An 18,162-nucleotide genomic window follows, 5' to 3' on the forward strand; every position below is an offset into this window, starting at 1 on the left:
TAAAACCTAGTAAAGGCAGTAGCCAAGGACCATGTTGCCACCGCACAAATGGCAGAGAGGGAGGGCCCCTTCACAAGGCCAGAGAACTGGCTACCCCATGGATTGAATGGGCCCGCACTCCCGAGGGGAGGGGAACTCCTGCAGAGGCATAAGCCTGCTGGATTGCCTCTACCACCCAGTGGGACAACCAGGATTTGGACTTGCTCAGGATCCTGGCATGGAAGGCAATGAACAGCTAATCCGTTGTCCGAATTGGCCGGGTACGCCTGACATACCGCGGCAAAGATCGGATAGGCCACCAGATGCTAAGCTGACTCTCAGTTCAAGCCCTCAGTGGGAGATTACTGCAGCTCGCCCTACTGGGAGAGGTGGAAGTCGGACAGGGTTTACGGCAAGAAGGCAGGGTTGTCACATTTGCATTTTCCAAATGTTTTCATAGACATTTGCATTTTCCATGCAAATGTCTATGAAAACATTTTTTACCAGACCATGACAAGTCTTAGTCTCGGAGGCAGCTGGTTTGGTCACACAAAAAACAGTCTCAGAGAGGACTGACGTATCTTTGGATTCTGCGGCTGAAAAGCACAATGGGTTCTAGAATAAGGTTCAGAACATGCAGCCTTAAAGTCCTCAGCTATCCCCCGCCAGAAGCAGTCTTTGACACAGAGGAATCAACAGGATAATAGGCACAGCCTCCACACACTCGCAAAGCGCCTAAGCAGGCCTCGTGACATCTCCTGTGTCACGGTCCTGGGTCTGGTGATCTAGTGCTCAGGTTTTTGAGTTAAGTTATAGCTTCTGAATTATGGCTTTCTGTTTGTATTGTAATTATAGTTCACAGTTCTGTTACGGTGCCTTCCCTGTGCTTTTGTATCTCATGTTTCTGTTATGTTTTCATATCTGCTATTCCTGGTCTCGTCTGTGTGTGTCTTCTCATTACTTCCTGTTTTACTTTGACAGTCTGTGCCCTATGTTAATGTTTCTAGTTTTGCGTCTCACTGGTCCCGTCTGTTAATTAGTGTCAGCTGTGTTCCCCGTCCGGTCCTCATTCCCTCGTTTTCCTCTTCTATTTATTGTCTGTGTTTTCATCTGTTTGGCGTCTCCTCGTGTCCAGAGTATTCTTAGTTTCTAGGTATCTGTTCCCCAGTTTAGGTTTTAATTCAGCATTTGAAGTTTGTTTTGTCACGTTTGTTGTAATAATGGATTGCATTTATATAGCACTTTTCGAGAACCTCAAATAATGTAATGAGTAATGAGGTTTATCCAGCAATAAAGCTGCACCCTAAATTAACTCTCTGTTTCCTTGTCCTGCATTTTGGGTCCTTCATCCTGCCTGCCGCACAGCACAGCCGTGACATCCTGAGCAGCACAGCGATTGTCTCGGGTAAGGGGCCCACAGGCGATCTGCTCCTGGCCGTGCATAGCAGCAAACCCTATGCAGGCAGGGGACCACCGGTGTTGGTGGCCGTGCACCAGGTCTTGGAAATCAGGCAACAGTGGCACCTCCATTCGAGGGCCCTGCAGCTCCATGATATCAAATAGGTCAAACCAATATAGGTCAAACCTAAAGGGAGCCAGCCAGAAGCGGGCCAAGTGGACAGACCCAGCGTCAACATCCTCCTGGTGATATTCACTCTTCACCAGCTCAAGCTCAGACGCGGGGCCAAGGGAGGGGCAAACACCTGTGAGGTAGCCACTCTCCCTGCTTTAGCCTTACGAACGTTAGTGAGTGGGGGGCCGGTGTGCTTAGAGGCAAAAAAACGGCCTCTCTAGTCCATGCTGGCAAAATAAACAGTCTAAGCAGGACTATGGAGCTTCCCTGGCTAATAAGGAATCTTCAGAACCAACGCACAAAATGCATCTATCTTGCCCGTCCTCCAACGGCATGGATATGCTGCACTCGACACCATTATGGCCCATTAGGGTGGCCATACTCTGGTGTAACAAGGGGGCAGGGCCAGCCGAATCCAGAAGGAAAAAACAAACAAAAAAAACACACTCTCCTCCAGCTACCAGATAAGCAACAGCTACAAGCTACAACACTTTTTCCCTCTTGTTATTCTTTATTCGTACTGAACTGTGTGAAGTGCTTTACAGCTAGGAAGCTGGGCTCACTGAGCTACCGAACGGGTCCCTGCTGGCTGCGTAAACTGGCGAAACACAGGCAATGCGCCAGGGGAATACAGCGTGCAGAAGCAACTCTTCCCTGGAGAGAAGGGACCCAATGACTACGTGAACCTGCGAGACCACAGGCAACACGGCAGGTGAACAGCTGGCTGCAGGACTCTAGGTGAGCGCTACGTGTGCAACCCATGAGACCGTGAGACATGGCACCAGCAGCTAGAGCCACACACAAACACTCTCACACAGTACCACACAGAGGCACCACACACAAGCTGTCACACACGCTCACTCTCAAGTGGAGATCAAACGATCACTGGTTTCACGTCTGCACAGCTGATTTATACGTACCTGGAGTGTCTTAAAGTAGTAACTACATGCCATGACCAAGGATCATACCCCGCATTGGAAGTGGTGGAAAAGGTAAGTCTGATTTCACGTTAATTTTTGTCGAGCATCAAACATATTTGTGGTCTTCTTTTGCAGCTGGTTCAGTGAATTTTGGTCGGAGCGTGATGAAACTTCCAGTGTTGGAATCTGTGAGATCTCTGCTTTTAGAAAATGTATTGTTCACTTGGTTAGCCATGGTTCTGTGCACATAAGGCTCGGTTGTTTGTGTTTATGGACATTTTGTGAAGTGACATACCTGCTCTTTTAATTGTTGTTATTTTCACTGTGTTTGGTGGTCGTAGAAATGGTTTATATGAGCTTTTAGCTGAGATTCTGAGGTTTCTGTGGATATTGTACATGCCTCCCATACCGAGGGCGCTGGGGCTCAACACCTCAGGGACCAGGAGGCAAAATATGAACTTTAGAGAGCCATGATATACTGTGGGGCTGATTCACATAAATAATAATAAAACCTTTTTGGCCATTTTTAGACATCCACAGTAGAGAGCAGGCAGAGGGGTGGCTTACAGGACTGATCCAAGGCAAATGTACAACATGCAGATCACTGGCTGAACCAACTGAGCTATAGCAACTCCTTGGAGGGGTAAAAATTTTAAATTAGCCCAGTTTCACAGGTGGCCAACTGAGCTAACACAGGAGTGATACCTTAGGGGGCAATTCTCTCTGTAGTAACTTAATGGCTTCTGATTAACTTTCTTTCTTGTGTTCACTCTGTACTTTGTGGGGGTTTTCCATTTTGTCAATCTTGTCAGTCTTAATTTGAAGATTTACTTACTCTGTGCATCTCCATATATTTATTTATTTTTAATTTCAGTTTTTGTTTCCTCTGGTGCAACCCCCTCTCTCCCTCTTTAAATGGTGAAGAGTGTATATACTCCTCAGCAGGAGTACTTCCTGATCTCCCTACAGAAACTTCTAGTTCTTTGTATTTCCCTTGTTTTCTCCAGTGACCAATTTTGGCTTTCCTGTGCCATAGGCCATCTCTCTTGGATGAAAAACTCAGTTCTGAAATATCTACCAGCTCACTCCCCATTTCCCCCAACCTGACATGTTTTCTGTAATAAAACTCTCATCATTGCCTCTTTCGGAGATTTCCCTATCCCATCAGAACGCTCAGTTACAGACTGCAGATAAGTCAGCTGGCTTTACAGTCCTCTCCCATCTTCATGTGAGGGGATTCTTTTGAGTCCAAAAGGAAAACTTCTTTAGAAAGAGGATGGTCTTGTTTTGAAAGTTTTGAGCTGCACTTTTTCACTTTCAGCAAGATGAGGTCTGGAAAGCAGATGATAGGGTGCAAAGAGAGGAACTGTGCTACTGTATGAGGAAGTCAGGAGTGGCAGAGAAGCATGTTAATATGGTGCAGGACATGTATGAGGACAGTGTTGAGGTGTAGGAGTAACAGATGGTTTTATGGTGGGAGTGAGATTACATCAGAAATTGGCTTCAAGCTCCTTGTTTGCCGTGTGATGAACAGGTTGACTGATGATGTTACGCAGGAGTCTCTGAACTGTGATGTTTGCAGATGACATTGTGATCTGTAGTGTACTGTAGTGAGACCTGCTATGATGCATGGTTTAGAGACGTGGACAGGAATTTAAAAGATCTTCATTGGGAGTGACCAGGCTGGACAGGATTAGAAATGAGGACATCAAAGAGACAGTTCAGCCTGAGAAGTTTGGAGACAAAGTTAAAGACAAGGCTGAGATGTTTGGACATGTGCAGAGGAGGCTTAGTGGATATATTGGACAGAGGATGTTAAATATGGAGCAGCCAGGCAGGAGGAAAAGAGAAAAATCTCAGAGGAGGTTCATGGATGCAACGAAGGAGGCATGCAGAGGATAGGCGTAACAGAAGAGGATGCTAGAGACAAGGTGAGATAGAGGCAGACTATCCACTGTGGCAACACCTAAAGACAGCAGCCGAAAGAAGTAGAAGTTGATGAAAGGTGGTCTGGAGGCAGGCAGGGGTGGAAGATGTATTTCAGGTTCAGGTTCAGAACAAAAAACAGGGTTGATCAAAGTCCTTAACAATCAGCAAAAAAACAGCAAGAGATTAAAAGTTAACAAACAAACAACAAACACACCAACAAACATCAAAGGTCACAGACATAAAACAGGCCTGATGATAGTTAAAACTAATTTGATCCAAAAGCCAAAGTAAAAAAAATGAGTTTTAAAATAATGTATAGACTCAGAAGTGCGAATAGAAGCGGGGAGACTATTCCAGAGTCTAGGTGATGCAATTGCAAAGGCCCGATCACCTCTGGACTTCAGCCAGGATCTAAGTTGTTCTAAGAGCATCTGACAAAATGATCTTAGTGCCCTCCTGGGGTTATACAAGCGGAGGGGTTCAGTCAGGTAACTGCTAAATTAGTGCAAATTAGCCAATGCAAATTAGCTAGAACTGGGGTGATATGATCATACTTTCTAGTATCTGTCAGAAAGCGTGCAGCAGCATTTTGAACTAACTGCAAGCGGTAGAGGGAGGATTGTTGGAGGCCCAGGTATAGAGAGTTACAATAGTCCAGTCTAGAGGTGACAAATGCACGAATAAGTTTTTCAAGTACTTTTAAAGGAATATAGGGCTTCGCCTTTGATATTGTGGTATTATAATATTATTTTATGCCATGTTAGACCCTTAATTAAAGATTGTGAATTATTATGTAGTTTTGGTTTGCATTATTCTCCTGAATTAGAAGAAGCTGATAACTATTGCATTTGTTAAACTGATTTGCATTACATTAGACTGCTGATTTATTGTGAATGAATGATATTGTTATATGATGCATTATACTGCTGAGTTATAAGAAATACTGTTTGCAGAAAGTCATCGCCTTATTTGTCTGATTAGAAGAGAACAGAACATACTGGAGTTTTCTGCCCCATCTCAGCAGGAGCAGATAAAGAAGGAGCCAAGGTCGTAGCTTAGGCGCCGTGTGAGAGAAAGAATGTGAATGTTTAGGTTTTTATGATAAGGTGGGGGCCACTAGAGGCTATAAGAGTTTGATCAATGCTCCACCATTTCGAGATCTGATGCTGTCTGCGTACGGTGTCCATCTCCCACGCGTGTGATCATTAAAATCATCGTTTGACTCAACCCGGCCGGACCAGTGTTGTTATTGTGGTTTTTCCTCTTGTATCCATCTCCAATATTTGAATCCTTAACAATATCAAACGCAACTGATAAAAGCTAGTTTTTACCACTGAGGACACTTGCTTCTCCAATTTAAGAGAGCTATCCAAAAACACTCCAAGGTTTCTTACCGTGCGAGAGAGATGGCTGGCAAGAGGACCAAGGGTGTCTGTTAACTGACCCAGAGGGGTATGACTATCAAAGACAATTACTTCAGTTTTATTTTCATTCAAAGTGAGAAAGTTTTGTGATAGCCAAACTTTAACATCATGAAGACAATTGAACAAAGGTTGTAGTGGGTCAGAGACATCCAAGGTCAAGGGGAAGTAAATTTGGATGTCGTCGGCATAGCAGTGGAAGGAGATGTTATATTTGTTGAAAATAGAGCCCAAAGGCAGCATATACAGGGAGAACAAAGTAGGACCAAGAACAGACCCCTGAGGCACACCACAGTGGATAGGGGCAGAAGAAGAAAATTACTGGCCCATAGCAACAGAGAAAGTCCTCTCTGAAAATATGATTTAAACCAAGCTCCAGCCTTGATAATAATATCAAGAATTATTATAGAAGAAGGGAAGAATATCATGCGGGGAGTTCGAAATTCTAAGGTGACCAATTATCTCCTTTAAGGTGGAGAAAGACACTGGCTCAAACTGCTGAAAAACAATCTGAACTTGAGAAGCAGGAACTTGGCCAGCCAATGTCGGCAAATATGGAGCCCTTAGGACTAAGATTTTATCAGTGAAATACCTAGGAAGTTATCACAGAGTGCGGGGGACGCATCTCTATGAGTAATGACATCAGGGTTAATCATAGAGTTTAAAAAGGACTCGAGGCTTGGGACTGTTTTTTGTAATTATACCTGACAGGAAGGCAGACTTGGCAGGAGGGAGGGAGAAGTTCCGAGAAGGAGAAGAACTCACCAGGACGAAGCCAGGTTTCCGCCAGGAAAAAGTAATCCAACTCCGATGAGAGAAAAAGGTCGTTTAAGACAAAAGTTTTATTTGCCAGTGATCTTGTGTTTAGCAGGGCCATCCGGAGAGGGGTCGCATTATTGCTGGCTGGAACATATCTCAGTTGACGAAGGTTGCTGTGGTTCACACCGCCTCTGGAAGACCGTACCCAACTCTGAACAGGTGGAGCCTCAGCCGGCAGGTCCACGGGAGCATGAGCTCCAACATGGCGAATCCAGCGATGACAGAACAATCTGTGGCTTGAGTGATCCCAGTGAGCATGGGAAGGTGGCAGGGTATCCATGAAAGCACTGCGAGTAGCCACATTATGAAAATTTAGAAAAGCCTTGATTAACACGGAGACCGCCTCGTTTACCCCGTCTCCTAGATCGCTTCTTGTGTGGAGGAGAAAAAGGTAAGCGGCGTAGGCAGTTAGAAAAGTCCGGCAGAAGCAGGGGAAAATTTTCTGAATTCCACTTCAGAGCAGGTGTTTGGTGATGCAAAGGCCTAAGATTCAGAAGAGTTTGATATGTGAAACCCGCGTACACATCAAGACAACACAAAAAAGAACAAATAACAAACAGCAAACAGAAGTTGAAGAGACGCTCCGCCGTGAACACTGGCGCCATCTTGGAAACACTGTGTGTTTCGTAAGTAAACTGTGTATTTGCTTAAGAAGTCCAGTCACTTTTCTTTCCAAGCTCCCTACATTACCATGACCATGACTGAGAACCTTACAGACGATGTACTTGCTTGTTTTACTTAAAGCCAAAAGCCAATTTAGAGATGTTTTCCAATTTGAAGGAAACCCTGCAGGATCACTCTGGTTTGCCTTCTGCCAATCAGCCTCTCTTCTCTGTGCTTTCCATCCCAGTGCTATTCTGTAGTGAGGTGACGTTCTGTATCGAGGCTTCGAAGCTTGTGTCGAGTAATTGAGGGGCGTTTCCTCGATGCGCATATCGAGGCTTGCTTCATTTATGGGAGCTGCCCGGCTGTACCACGTGACTGGTTCATGAAGTGGTTCGAAATTTGCCACGAGCTATGACAGCGATATAAACCCCTCAGACTTCATTCAAAATGTGGGTGTTTGATGGAGAGTTGCGGTTAGTGAGAGTTTGGAGACAGTTTGGAGGTTTATGAGAGTGAGGAGAGAAAGTCAGGAGAGAATGGAGCCAGCTAGGAAGAGGAGGATGTCCTCCCCTGTGTGGGAACATTTTGATTTTATTCCTCCCAACAAGGTATGTAAATTTCTACAGAAGATGTATTTTCATAATACTGATGGTGCAATAAAACTTATGTTAAGCAGCTTTTACTTTTGTACAAGGTGAAGTGTTTGCTGTGTGCCAGGGAGCTGGGATATAACAACAACACCTCATCCATGCTTAGGCACTACAGAGCTTTGCATGAGAATAAGGGGGACACCGATTGTGGAGCAAGACCAGGTGAGCCATCAAATGCCATGATAATATAGCATGCAGTAATGTTACTAAATGATATAACAATATTATACAACTGTAATAAGTTACGTGTGTGATATTTATATTTGTGCTTTGTTTTTGTTGTCTTTCCTCAGGAGAACAATCTCAAATAGATGAAAACCTGGTTAGCATGGTGATTGAGGACTCCCGGCCATTTAGCATTGTGGAGGACAAAGGATTTAAAAGATTTGTTAAATCGTTAAATCCTAGCTATGTTCTCCCCACTAAAAAGGTCATAAAAGCAGTGAAAATTTGGTTTTTACAGAATAAAATGTGAACAGGCAGGACTGAGGCTCAAAGCCTCAGTGTGTAGCTGTCCATACCTCAACGTTACTAAAGCACAACCACTGTCCACACCCCAACCACACCACACCTCACCTCACAGTAAATGATTGTTTCCATTTTAAGCATTTCCAAATAATCATTTCCCATACTGCCACTATAAATATACACAGTATACTGCCATCACTACAATATAGATGTTTTACACACTCCTTTTGTTGTTGACATTTACAGGCTGTGTGCAAAAGGCCACACTTTTCAAATTCATGCCAACTAATATTTTTACGTCCAGTAGGTGTCCTGCTAGAGCAAATGAAGCTTCAAGACGCTTTGCGCTGGGGTGAACCAAATGGATGAAAAGCTTCAGTGCTTCATGAAGCTTCATCTGCCCATCACTACTATTCTGTCTCTCAGTCCTTCAGACATGTTTGTGGTGAACCGCTTCCTCACCATTTCCATCTCAACCTGGTCACTCACAAAGCCTCCAATCCAAGTCTCCAGCTGTCAGCTGCGTGCGTCACTACCACCAGCAGTGCCCAGAATCAGGGGCTCTTCTATTACAACCATCCATTGTTGGGACACCACACTGTTGCTACATCTGACTCTAATCGCCAAACTGATTATTTCTCAAACTTCAGTACATGTTATGTTCTTTCTTTCAAGTAATCTTTCCTTAGGGAAATGCAGCTGGAAAGTTTAATTATATTATGCTGTGATTTATTGTGGACTGCAGAGAAAAACAACCACAGCTGTAAAATAACTGTAATGAGCTCAAAAGTATTATATTTTCCTTCCTTGAAATGCAGGGAAAATATAAAGCAGCATCAAAAAAAATTACCCACATCCTTCAAATATGTATTTTAAATGACTTGTTAAAGAAGACTTTGACTTAAATGTGAAAACTGTCAAGAACATCTCATCTGCTAACCTTGTGACAGCCACTAGGTCACCTGTGGCCATTTAGGGTTAGGATTTAACAGGTTTCTGCATGTTTTCAACACATGCATGGAAAATATTTTAATATTCAAAATCCAGAATGTAACTGACAGTATTTGAAGTGTAGTCTTCTGAAAAACGGTCTATTTAGCATGAGGACAAAACGTCTTCTTTCTTTTTTTCCCCAACTGTACTAACATGGTTCTACTCACTAGAGGGCAGCAGAAGTCTGGATATTGGGGACTGATCTGCTGTGACTGTACTATGAGCACAGATACACAGGCACTAATAATCTACATACATGTCAACAGCCCACATTTCTGCTGCTCAGTCTTCTATGTGGACCCAACTTTATTATCTTCAGACAGGAATTTCTGTTGTCCTGCTGCAAACAAGTGATTCTTATATGCTGTAGCAAATTCCTTTAGTGGAAACAAGGAGCCATGCCAAAACCACAAAAAATAAAAGCAGCCACAGACCATAAACCATACAAAAACTCTTTTGAGAATGAAAGACGGCAATAGACTTAAAGTTTTAGAGAGAGATGCAACAGCACACTGGGCGTACATTCAGCCTGTAATACATTGAATAAATCATTGAGAGGAAGCACAGCTGACAGTGCAGCGTGCGCGTCATACAGTAGATGAGAAGATGGTGTTACCTTTTGTTTTGCCTGTCACAAGCCTCTTGCTAGTTAAACAGTATACTGTAATGTATGAAAAATATGCAGCTTTGCATCAAAAGCTAAATCTCACCTAAGTCTCAGATTGGCTGACAATGACAGTCTTCAGGAGTGGAGGTCAGAGGTCTCTGATATTTTCCCACTTGGTTCACACAGTTTCACTGAAGCACGTGGACAACAACAAAGAAGAGTGCTGACGAGTGAGCTGCTTACTCCCACTCATACGATCTACCACCCACTGAACTGTCTCAGCATCCAGACACAGATCTAAACTAAACTCAGCAGTTTACACAAAACATTTACATTAGAGACAGATTAACGCTCCAAGGAAGGCACACACAACGCACTTGTTCTTTTTTTAGTGTTAAGGGAAAGATACATTTGTGTGTGCAGAAGGAGAAACCTGTGGCATAACTTAGTCTGGGAATCTCTGACAAGGCTAGCTGTTACCAGCATTACTGAGGCATAAAAAAAAAAACCCAACTGATTCAAATATCAATGCAATAGCACTTCAGTGTGAACCGTTATTGCCAAAACATCGAGCACTCAAACATTATCAAGAGAATAAATCCAGTCTGGACCATACCTGCATGAAACATTTGGGTCATTAGCCCTTAAATGGGCCACTTTTCAAGACACGGCTGCTTAAAGGAATACTAGAATTAACTATTTGTGGAGTTGTGAGGTGCTCATGGTTGTTTAAGGATGCAGTCTAGCTGATGATGCCTCTAGTAAGATTGTGCCCAACGGATTTACTTTACCAAATTGACCATCCCAGGCTTGCCGTAATGGTCCATTTGATTCACCTTTTGTTTATTTTATTTTCACTTGCTGAATATGGGACAGACTTGGTACATTCACTTTGTATGTCCAGCTTTACTCTTTATTGTAAGTGTGGGATTTTATTCCCCCCAGTTTTTCTTTTTTAAATGACTAAGCATACAACATGAAACAAAAGCAGTTACACTTTTCCAGCTGCAGCAGATCTCCAAGCTGTAGGTGTCAGTCTGAGAAGGACAGTGAAATGATGCAGGGCGAGCACAAACACAATGTTTTGTGGCAATAAAGCAGAAGGAAGCTTGTTTTTCATACAGGAAAGATGGCAAAAAAGGAAGTGAAATATTCAACTATGACCTCGGTTAGCTGTCCATTATATCAGTGCATTAAAGCCATATTAAAGCAAACGCTTCCATAAAGGCCTGTCAGAAAATGCTGGACGGTTTAAAAACCACATGGATCCTGCTTCACAAATATAACCAGTGGGATGCGCCAGGGATCACCATACTTAAAAATGATAAAATGTCAGTTTAACAGAACTGGAGTAAATAGACCATCTATCCCCCCGAGCTGTAGTTCATCAGAACATGAAGTCAGACGTCTGTTCAGCAGTAATTAGCCTCCATTATCATCTTCCAGCTGTTAACAAAAAGAGTAAACATGGGAAAATAAAGTGTTATCTACACTAAAGTTCCCCCTCCCTCCGTCCTCTGGCAGCCATGCTGAACCTAAGCTCTGTGACTCCACGAGTGTCTCACAGTGCTGGTGCTACAAACGAGGCAGGAGGGCGAGAAGAGACAAACTCAAAACCACCCAGGGTGGGTGTGGAGATTTATGAGCTCACCTTGAGCAGGGCAACACACAGGACAGAGTTTTTCCTTCCCATTCGAAGAAATCTTAACCACAGGCACGAGTGAGCCGGTCAATGTGTGCTGTGTTATCCTGAACCTTTGCAATGTAAGAAAAAAGCTTTTTGTTTGAGGGTCACTGATGGTGGAACTTTCCCCCTTTTAGAAGAACTCAGACCCCGTATCTGTGGCAAACTGGCCGGACTGGATGGAGCTGAGAAAGACTCACCTACATACAGACAACACTGTATCAACACCGACAACACTACACTGTCCTCTGTATTATCGACAAGGATATCAGCCCTTTGTAAAACTCTGTCCCAGGAGCATGGAGGTAATCGTGAAAATATGAAAAAAAAAAAACCTCAAAAGAAAAAAAGTATTTTCTTTTGTTGCATTTTAAGATTTTTTTCTGGTGTGTGTACATACAGCATATCACAGACACTTCTGGGGACGGGGATAAACTGAGGACAATGCAAAAGCAGTGGAGATTAACAGCTTTGTTAAAGGGGTTCCCCTAAAGTACAAAGTGTCTTCAATCCCTTTGTAAAATTTTTAAACACATTTCACTTTATTGTGAGAGACAAAACTGTCATTTATAAGATCTTTTATAATCATTTATCATTAACATAAAAATAACAAATCAAAAAATACTGACTGTTACATGCGAATGTTCACATCTCTGTATGGATTCTGATGTGTGGACATGTAATTAACTCTGCACAAATGTGTAGTGCAACATTTAGTGACATATTAAACAGAGAGAATGAACTAAATTAGCTGCTGTTCTTTAAAAATGAAAAAAAAAAAAGTTAATTTGAAGCACATGGAATAAACCTAATTACAGAGTCATTATGATAATGTGTGGGAGGAGTTTAACCAAGTGTAAATTACAGCATCAGAGAAGCAGTCCTGTCTGAGCAATTACACATCAAACATGTAAGAGCAGAGTTAGTGGTGCAAACAGATGTTTTACCAAACTTTGAAGTGTGCACACACACGCATGTGCGATGTCCTGGAATAGAACTCGGATTCACAACGTTCGTCCTAAAATAGCCTTTGAGAAAATTCAACAATGGACTGAAGCAAACACAAGAGACTGACGGAGTTTTGACAAAAGCAGATTTATTGTTTTGCTGTGTGTGCGTGCAGTGTTACAGGGAGTTTTTCAATGTGTAAATGTTCAGGGCTGTACAAAGAGGAGGAGCTGGAAAAGGTAGTGGTGGGAGAACTTCAGTCAGCTGTGCCAAGAAGCACACCCGAGCCAAGTGAAAACTGCAAGGCACTTTTAGCCTCGCATGCCCACATGTAATATTATTAACATTCATCACTCACTCACGCCAACTCCAAGTTCCTGCCACTTACACTTAAGATTGTTACCAAAAAGCTCACAGAGCACCTTCTTCCCCCAGGCTCACCCCTCCCTACACGTCCTGCTTTCCCTCTGACGGTTCAGACAGAGCTTCTTCCTGTGGGAACGACTGCTGATTTATGACCTTGGACACTTTGCTTCCACCCACTCCCACAGCTGGCAGGGCGAATACAGAGTCATATTATAAGCCAGTCATATTATGTGCCCAAATAACATTAACACAGCACCGCACATGTCACAGTCACACTGATCTGTGTCTCCACTGCACGTGAACGTAACCGTTGAGAACGTCATTACCACAGTGCTGGCTATTTCACACAGCGCAGACCCCTAACCCTGTGTTTGGGAGCTGGTTTTAGAGAATCAGAGGCTGGTGATGTTTGAGATTTTCCTTACTGTCAATACATTTAAAAAGACACTGTTGATTATAATTAATGTTTTTTTTCTGCATATATACATTTTATTCAACTCAGCGGCATATTCATAGACTGAAAAATTAAACAAAAGTGAAAGGACCAAACTAGATAATGGATGAAAAATGTATCCTATTTAACTTATCTATTTGGATTTTGTTAAGGCTTTTCAGTAAAATTATCTCACAATATTTCCAAGAAGATTGTGCTTCATATTTGGTGAATGGAATTCTAGCACTTTATTAGTTCTGTCACTTTGTAACAGTGACATCATCATATTGCTTGTTTTGTCTAAACAGTCAAAAAGATAATTGTGTAAGAAACACTTTATCCAAATTATCTGCAGGAGGTTGGATTTGGCGGCATGGCTCTGGTACCTCCCACCCTCTCGTTGTCATACATGGAAAGCCTGAATAGAAGGACGTTGCAGAAGAAAGATACTGAACCAGGTATGTCTGTGAAGGTTCTCAGTCATCCAGGTCAGTGTAGACTAAGGAGCTTGGAAAGAAAAGCGTCTGGACTTCTTTAAGCTGCTTGAAGAGGTTTAACCTCTCATCAGAGTAGCTTCTTCAGTTCTAAGAGTCCCAGATTTAAGCCCTATGGGAGTGTCCCCCCCAAGAGGGACAATGGACCCCCTAATGATCCTCTACATGAGCCAAGGTGTGAAAACGGGTGTAGGTCACAATCAGCCAAGGTTTCGGGTGAACTCACTGTGAGACCTAGCCCCACCCTTTCATGCGATGTCCTGAGGTCAAATGGCCCAGGATGTGAGTGGGCGTTAAGGCGTCTGGGAAGGGATCTCAAAACTGGATTATAGATGGCAGACAGTTGGTGTCGTAAACCACCGCCTCTATTCAAAGATGGCCGCTCACAGTGCACATAGATGGCAGACAGTTGGTGTCGTAAGCCACCGCCTCTATTCAAAGATGGCCGCTCACAGTGCACATAGATGGCTTCTTTTACTCCTCTTTCAAACCATCTGTCTTCTCTGTCCAAAATGTGACCGGGTACAAATGACATACATGATAAAGAGGAGCTGAGGTGGGTTGCAAAAACAGCTTTTGCAGTGGCAGCAGCAACTCAGATTGGCCAATAAGATACACAGATGGGTATGAACTGATCTGGACTGGCATTACCGTCAGGCGATAGCTGACTGACCTTGACCTGTGACCTCCCAATACTAAGCTTATTAATTTATTAACACTCATTTATTTTACAACATAAAATAAACTGGGCAGGCTAATGGTGACCAGGGGCCAAATCTGGCCACTCAGCCTCCCCGACACAAGATAAGGTTTAATAGTCGTGTTTAAAAATATTAACACTGGGCTTATATCAATAAACATAACCACATTAAATCCAGTCCTGCCTATATTCAAGGAAGTTAATAAATGAACCCATAATATATACTGTATATAAATATACTAAAGAGCCCATGATTGAATACTTGCTGACCCCTGCTGAATGTGTTTTAACGTATAGAATGTAATGCATGTTATTTATTTAGTTGTACATTTAAAGAAAGCTAAATGTTTGGGAATGGGTTTTTTTAGCAGTGTCTTAGAGGTGGTAAGGAGGCCAGAACAGCTCTAGAAACAGACCAAAATGTTGCCAGATTTGTTCTTTTCTTGTTACAGAGCAACACCAGACTGAAACGTCAGTGTTCAGATGCTGAAGGGTGAGTTTGTACCCTGCAACTGAGTGCAACTGGAGCGAGCACACACACACACACACACACACACACACACACACACACTTAAGACATTAAAAAAACTATGTAAATCTTTCCAAGACTTGACTCAATAACTTCTGTGCAAAATGAAGGTAAGAAAAGTTGCTTAGTAAAAGTTAGTAGTACCAAACATTTTAATAGCCCCGGCCCCCTCAGAAATATGTGCTTTTTAAGAATCATGTGAATTGGAATCATCTGCAGTTCAGAGTCGTGCTGGGTGCGCAGTCTGTGCTAAAAATGCATCTTCAACACCTACAAAAATATACAAAGAGAAGCCAATATCTTGCCTGATCTGTACAGAATGAGCAGTGCTTTTATGTGGCTGGAGTTATGGTTTCCATAAGTTGGTCTATGATGAATAACTGCAGACGAGCTCACTTCTAACCCTAATCACTCTGTATCCCGATCACGACGAGGGTGGTGTTAATTTGTTCGGTGAAGCACAGACACAGGTGGTTTGAATCTCCCGGGTGAAAATAAAACAAAAAAAGGCCACAGACTTCTCTTTGAACACACTAAGTCATTTCTCTTCTGCCATCGCCGTGGGTGTGCACTGTGCAGACGGGTGAGTGTGCTCAGTCCACCATCCACCTCAGGCACGTCTCCTTGATCTACTTGTTGGACCGGTCCCGCCGCGCCCTGTACTGAGGGATCAGTGGAGCCCTCCATTGTAGGACTTACTGTACATGCTGAAATCTGTTTCCACAAAATGTGTAGAGATGGGGTGCTTGTACAGAGGGTTAGAGGCCTGAGGGGGAGAGAGATGAGACTTTTAATACCTGAAGGGCCCATTTTACTTGACTGGCTTGGTTTATCTCACCTACATAGAAGGTGCTGAGGTTTTTCAGCCTCAAACTATGAGCCTCAGTTTATTGCTAGTATACATGATGGGGCTGTAATACTCATGAGTTGGGCTCATCCTTACCATTTCATATCGGGCACGCGAGCGGGCGCTCTGGAAGCGGGCAAACTCACGCCGGTCGTGGATAGTGATGACCAGCTTCCAGGCAGCGAGCAGCAACAGTCCTACCAACAAGATGCTCCCAACCACTGCCACCAGCACCATCAGGGCATCTGGTCCCCTGACGCACTCTGAAGCAGGCACAGGAAACAACATTTAACACAAGCTCACTTAACTTAAGTCACAGCTAAGGCGGCACTGAAAACACAGCAAGAGGGCCAGGGTGTCACTCTGCCCACTTAAAAATAGACGTGTGGACTTTCTGGAGCCAGTGTGTAAATGGAGACGGCGAACTCAGGTAACATGAAACAGTTGACATCCCCCACGTTTGCAATCAAAAACAAAAGTTTGACCAGAAAATTTTTTTATGTCACTTCTTAGAATTAGTCAATGTTTTCTGCAGTCAGTCTTTTATTTTGAGTAACAGTAATGTTAACAAATGTTTGTATTGAATATGACCGTTTTAATCCACCTGTACAGCCTGAAAATTTCTAGTTATTTTTGGTCCAATTTGTAAAAACAAATTGGACCAAAAATAATAAATTCGACACCCCTGACTCTGGACATAGAATGACAGTCACTCAGTACTACACTCTTAAGCTTCCTTTGTAGTGACAGGTTCATTGTCTGTAACCACTGAGGGGGAATAATGTGAGGTAAGGTTGGGAGCAATGAACCCAGAATCTTTAAAGATGGTGGTGAAAATCAAGCAGCTGATACCTACGTACAATCCAAAAGCACCTGATCATTACCAGCTGTCAAATTTACCAACAAGTGCTGCTAAAAAACAAAACAAAAAACCCAGGAAAGACAACATTATGTATTGTTGTTTGTAGCACTGACCTGGCTCTTTAAGAGCTGAGAGTATAGATTGTCCGCTGGCGTGCTCAGAATATGTGAACTTCATGACACAATCGTCGTCTGTCTTGTACAAACAAAGCACAGCGCCGGGCTCGTCAGTTTCTAAGCACGACAGAGAGAGATGGGAGGTGGGAGAAAACACAGACACATTTTTCAATAAATGCAAGTTTCTCACTTTCTACTGCTGTTCTAACAAAGCGAGACTTTGATATTATAAAAAACTATTAAGGTTTGGCTTCAGATACTGGAACAAAAGACATCCAAGAGGAATCTCACGCTCAGGGGCAAACGGAACCACTTATGAATGTTTAACACATCGGTCAATGTCTCTGCTGTGAAGTCACAATTTAAAAACAACAACAACAACAAAAAAGACAGCCTTGACTGAAATGCTGACATTCTGTTTGCCATTGTTTGCATTCGATCATCATTATCTGACCAGATTCAAAACCTCACAAGGGAGGATGAGGTCACTCCGTCCTGGTCCACCCCTCCCATCAGCCCCTGCTCCTCTAGTTCATGCACAAAGTATCTGGAATGTACATGTGGAGACCATTAAGGGTAGTCAGATGGCTGAACTAGCAGAGAATGCTATGAAACACATCAGACCTGGGCCAGGGCCATGCTGGGCCAATATGGAATGCTAATATAATAGTCTCTATGGCTAAACACAGACTCAGGCCATGCAGTGTCACAGTGCCACTTAAAACATTTCACATTTCCCCCGAGTGTTCAGCACCAGGCTGTGAGGAAAAAAAAAAGATGCACTGCCAAACATTTTGGATGGTGTCCCCTGGCTTTTTACAATGAACCACGAGACAGGCAGTGCACTGCAGGTTTGGTTTGTTTAGCGGGTGGATTCTCCCTGTAGAGAAGGTAGGTGTCAGCGGAGGATTGGATTCTAAAATAGACTGAACTCTGAACCAAATGAGGGGTTGTAGACGAGATGGTGTAGCTGCCTGCTGTGTGGAGCTGCGACAGGTCCAGACCGCCGTCTTCCACATAATAACATGAACATGAGGCCAAGCCTGACCGCTGAGCACTGGGTGTACTTTCATTAGCAATCACAGAGGTGTGAAAAAAGAAAGGGTGCAAGCAGCAAAGCCTCAAACAACCACAGAGAGTGGAACAGAGGTGACAGCCATACTAGAAAAGAAACTCAGAGGCTGTAGCACCTGTAGATGCTAACAGGGGATTTCTGTG

The 18,162-nt window shown here is 43.2% G+C and overlaps 2 protein-coding genes across 2 annotated transcripts in view; both read right to left on the reverse strand.

Annotated features, from left to right (window-relative positions):
- The window catches only part of tnfaip6 (tumor necrosis factor, alpha-induced protein 6), a 29,482-nt gene extending 21,981 nt beyond the window's left edge, over nt 1–7,501 (reverse strand). The window contains exon 1 of the mRNA XM_085385121.1: nt 6,588–7,501. Coding sequence (XP_085241247.1) covers nt 6,588–6,921 — 334 coding nt within the window. The 5' untranslated portion in view covers nt 6,922–7,501. The remainder of the gene's footprint in view (nt 1–6,587) is intronic.
- A 7,752-nt stretch (nt 7,502–15,253) lies between these two features.
- Nucleotides 15,254–18,162, reverse strand: part of itgb5 (integrin, beta 5) — a 40,475-nt gene continuing 37,566 nt past the window's right edge. The window contains exons 14-16 of the mRNA XM_085385682.1: nt 16,942–17,061; nt 16,063–16,229; nt 15,254–15,885 (exon numbers count right to left, since the gene is read on the reverse strand). Of these exons, the coding sequence (XP_085241808.1) occupies nt 15,790–15,885; nt 16,063–16,229; nt 16,942–17,061 (383 nt within the window). The 3' untranslated portion in view covers nt 15,254–15,789. The remainder of the gene's footprint in view (nt 15,886–16,062; nt 16,230–16,941; nt 17,062–18,162) is intronic.

The sequence above is a fragment of the Rhamphochromis longiceps genome, linkage group LG16, assembly GCF_057381845.1.
Source record: "Rhamphochromis longiceps isolate RC_006_pf linkage group LG16, R_longiceps_female_GT1.1, whole genome shotgun sequence".
In the NCBI taxonomy this organism is placed as follows: domain Eukaryota; kingdom Metazoa; phylum Chordata; class Actinopteri; order Cichliformes; family Cichlidae; genus Rhamphochromis; species Rhamphochromis longiceps.